At 42.7% G+C, this 3,804-nt stretch overlaps 1 protein-coding gene across 2 annotated transcripts in view; it reads left to right on the forward strand.

Annotated features, from left to right (window-relative positions):
- The first annotated feature begins 2,367 nt into the window (after nt 1–2,367).
- Nucleotides 2,368–3,804, forward strand: part of LOC102774205 (sulfotransferase 1C4-like) — a 34,105-nt gene continuing 32,668 nt past the window's right edge. For both annotated transcript variants that reach the window (XR_001514403.1, XM_015566042.1), the window contains exon 1: nt 2,368–2,575. Coding sequence is in view for 1 of the 2 variants with exons in the window: in XM_015566042.1 (XP_015421528.1) it covers nt 2,398–2,575 (178 nt within the window). In the remaining variant the exon portion in view is untranslated. The remainder of the gene's footprint in view (nt 2,576–3,804) is intronic.

The following is a 3,804-nucleotide window of genomic DNA, read 5'->3' on the forward strand; positions in this document are numbered from 1 at the left end:
CGGGGAGAAGGGTGTGGGGTGGGGTTAGAGACTGGAAAAAAATCGTACACCTATGGATAAGGACAGTGGGGGAGAGGGTGTAAGGGTAGAGGGTGGGGTGGGAACCGGGTGGAAAGGAGCTATGGGGGGAAAAAAAGGAACAACTGTAATAATCTGAACAATAAAGATTTAATTAAAAAAATTAACATGATAACAATAACAATGAGGGAATTTGTGGTCTGCTCCTGGCACCAGGGTTGTGCCCTGAGGAGTCCAGAAAAAGGGTAGTTACAAGTTACCCTGACATTCCACAAATATGTTATCTTAGATGCAAAAAGACAATAGGCTCTGTAAAAATCGAAGTTGATATTTATCAGCGAAGATATTGGCCTAGAACCAGACTACCAAATATAAACTGCTTTTTAATTAAAGGTTTTAATTTCAGACCATCCTTTGTGGTTACTTTAGGTCTCTTGAATTTGCAAGGCCACCACACAGGCCTTTCCTGAGTTAGTCACATTAGCATGTCCCTTTACTTGTCCCTTATCATCCACAACTGTTAACTATCCTGAAATGTAGTTAGCAAACTTTCCCCCTTCTGCCTTTGCTCAGGGATTCCTGGTGGCAGGTCTTCTTCGAAGATGAACCCCCAGGGGGAAGCAGTGGCAGTAACTGAGGCTGAAGTTGGGAAATACTGTTTCACAAGTGACCTTTATAATGGTTTGTTTGTAATCTGCGATTAATGCCAATGTCCAACATACCCAGAGGAAACATACTAGAACATTAGTGAACAGAATGGGCTCTAAAATCCCTTCGTGGTGACAGAGAGAAGACGCCCCCCTGCTAAGGTTGAGTCAGGCTTGAGGCTGAGAGAAATTCTGGCAGAGATAACACTTGAAGTCTGACTCTTCAGTGTAGTACACAGAGTGACATAAAGACAATGCTGGATTCACTACAGAATGAGTGAAACTTACAGTGCTACCAGACAGCAACTAAGTGAGGTAAATATAAGGCTGCCATTCTTCCACACTACCAGAGTGAAAAAATCTCAAAATTAAGGAAAGCTTTAGACAGTCATTCAGACAGGTGGTCATGTAGCTCTTTTGATGTCATTAAACTGTGTCCTTATCTATGTACTGGGAAACAGGCAGTTTCTACTCAAGTTAATCATTTCTATGACACAGCAGTTCAGATCCTAGGCATACACCCAAGATAAATTAATGAATATGTCTACACACAAAAAGGAAGAGCTAAAGTCTCATAGAAACTTTATTCATAATCATCCAAAACTGGAATCAACCTATATGTCCATCAAAAGAGTAGCAATTAAACAAATTATAATATCTTCAGTTATATGGTGTATAGTAATAGAATAAATAAACTACTGACTGTTGCAACTCTATCAATAATGTCAAAAACACTATGTTGAAAGAATAAAGCCAGACATGAAGGGGTACATAATGGTATGATGCCATTATATAAGGTTCAAGATTAGGCAATACTTATTTATGGCAATAAAAGTCAAAACATTACTTGCCTAGACATGGGTTAGTGGTGAGGAATTAACTGGAAAGAAGTGGGATGGAACTTTCTGAGGTGAAGGAAATGTTTCTATCTTGATCTGGTGGCAGTTATATGGGTGTATCTATAAATAAAAATTCATTAAGATGTAAACTTAAGATTTGTGCATTTTACTATATGCTAATTATGCTTTGATTTAAGAAAAAAACACACCTCTATCTGGTAATACCCATTAAATATTACAGTCTAACCTTACACTTAAAGAAAATTTAAAAACCCTCAGAGCCTTGAAAATTAAGTAACTCTCAAATTCAGACTTGGATGTTGGGATGGAATTCCAAGGTGAACTGTCCAAACTGGTGACATCAACATATGCTTCTAACAGGTGGCATGGTTACAGAAGCTCAGTTCTTCTCATTCTTGGGAAGGTATTCCTCCAAATGTCATGGATGACAAGCTCAGAACACAGAATCACTAACTTTGGATGAAGAAAGGAAGGGTGGTTCCTGGTGACTTGCCCCACGTTTTCCTTCAGTGGCACCTCTCAATTTCCTCTTTGTGGGTGCCTGCAGGACCAGGAAGTGACCTCCGGGATCTAGGGAGGCCCCTTGGCTGAGCTTCCTTCTCACTGTTCTTCCTTCTGGTAACATCAAGGCGGAGCCCTGCCAGAGCCTGGCTATAAGGAAGGCATATTCTGGCACAATACTAGCATTTTTTGTTCAGTTCCACTCAGGATATAGAGAGCCATGCAAATAAGGCCTCTTTTTTGCCTGAACAAACATACCTATCATAAGTGACTAGAGATCCGTTCCAAAGCACTGAGTATATAAAACCTGTGTGAGTCCTTTCATTTACTGGTCACGTTCCTCTGTTGGCACCCAAGACAAGATAGAGACAATGGCTAATGATAAGGTGGAGAAGAAAAAGGAGTTAGAATGGGCCTTGATACCCCCAGCAGAAGTTTCCCAAGTAGATGGGATTGTTCTAGAGAAGAATATATGCAACAGTTGGGATAAAATCTGGAATTTTGAAGCCAAGCCTGATGACCTGCTCATTGCTTCCTATCCCAAAGCAGGTATGTAAATAGGCATGTAGAATGCAGCTAAGTTCAAGGGTGGAGTGAAGCAGTGTACTTGCCTATAAATCAGATAGAAAGGCAAAAGATCTGAAAATTTTCTGCAAAACTATGAGTGTTTTATTTAAAGATAGAGTACTTGATTTATTAAAAACTAGAGGCCCAGAGCATGAAATTCATCACGGGGGTGGGGGTGGGGGTCCCTCAGCCTGGCCTGCACCCTCTCCAATCTGGGACCCCGTGGGGGACTGCTGGTTTACAGGGATTGGGCCTAAACCGGCAGTCAGACATCCCTCTCACAATCTGAGACCACTGGCTCCTAACCACTTGCCTGCCTGCCTGCCTGATCACCCTTAACTGCCTCTGCCTGCTGGCCTGATCACCCCTACCTTGCCCCCCCTGCTGGCCTGATCACTCCTACCTTGCCCTCCCTGCCAGCCTGATCGCCCGTAACTTGCCCCCTTGCCGGCCTGATCACCCCTAACCGCCTCTGCCTTGGCTCGGCTTAAGCCGCAGTCTGGCCTTCCTCTGAGACCTGGTGTATCAGGGGAAGGTGCCGCCCCCATTACCCCACTGCTTGTGCCACTGCCAGCCTGAGCCTTGGCCCTTGCAGCTGCTGCGGCTTTGTCCGGAATGTCATCTGGAAGATGTCCGCCCTAATTAGCACATTATCCTTTTATTAGTATAGATATACAACAAGCTAAATTAGATTCTGCAGGTCAATACATGCATACTAATAACTTTTCCCATTCAATTATAACTTTTCATGAATCTTCTAAACACCAGAGACTAGCACCAGGCATAGTGATAGACAAAATGTTCATTATATTTGCCGATGACATTTACAATCCAATGGAGGATATTAAATCATTAAACAAATCAAAGATGTAGGTCTTTGGTTACAATATGTGCTAAAGGCACATAAACATGGAAGCGATAATGAGAAAATATTGGCAGGTCCTAATTTAGATTAAGGAAAGTATCGTAAAGAAACTCTGAACTACTGTGATTATTACACAGGTAGTTGATTAGTCTGATAGGGCAACTACAACACAGTACTGGGTGGCTTAAACAACAGAACTTCAATGTCTCACAGCTACTGGTCAGTCACGTAGGCGCATACACACACGTACATACATACACACACTAGAGGCTCAGTGCACAAAAATTTGTGCACTCAGGGGGGGTCCCTCAGCCCAGCCTGTGCCCTCTCGCAGTCTGGGGCCCCT

The sequence above is a fragment of the Myotis davidii genome, unplaced genomic scaffold, assembly GCF_000327345.1.
Source record: "Myotis davidii unplaced genomic scaffold, ASM32734v1 scaffold282, whole genome shotgun sequence".
Lineage (NCBI taxonomy): Eukaryota > Metazoa > Chordata > Mammalia > Chiroptera > Vespertilionidae > Myotis > Myotis davidii.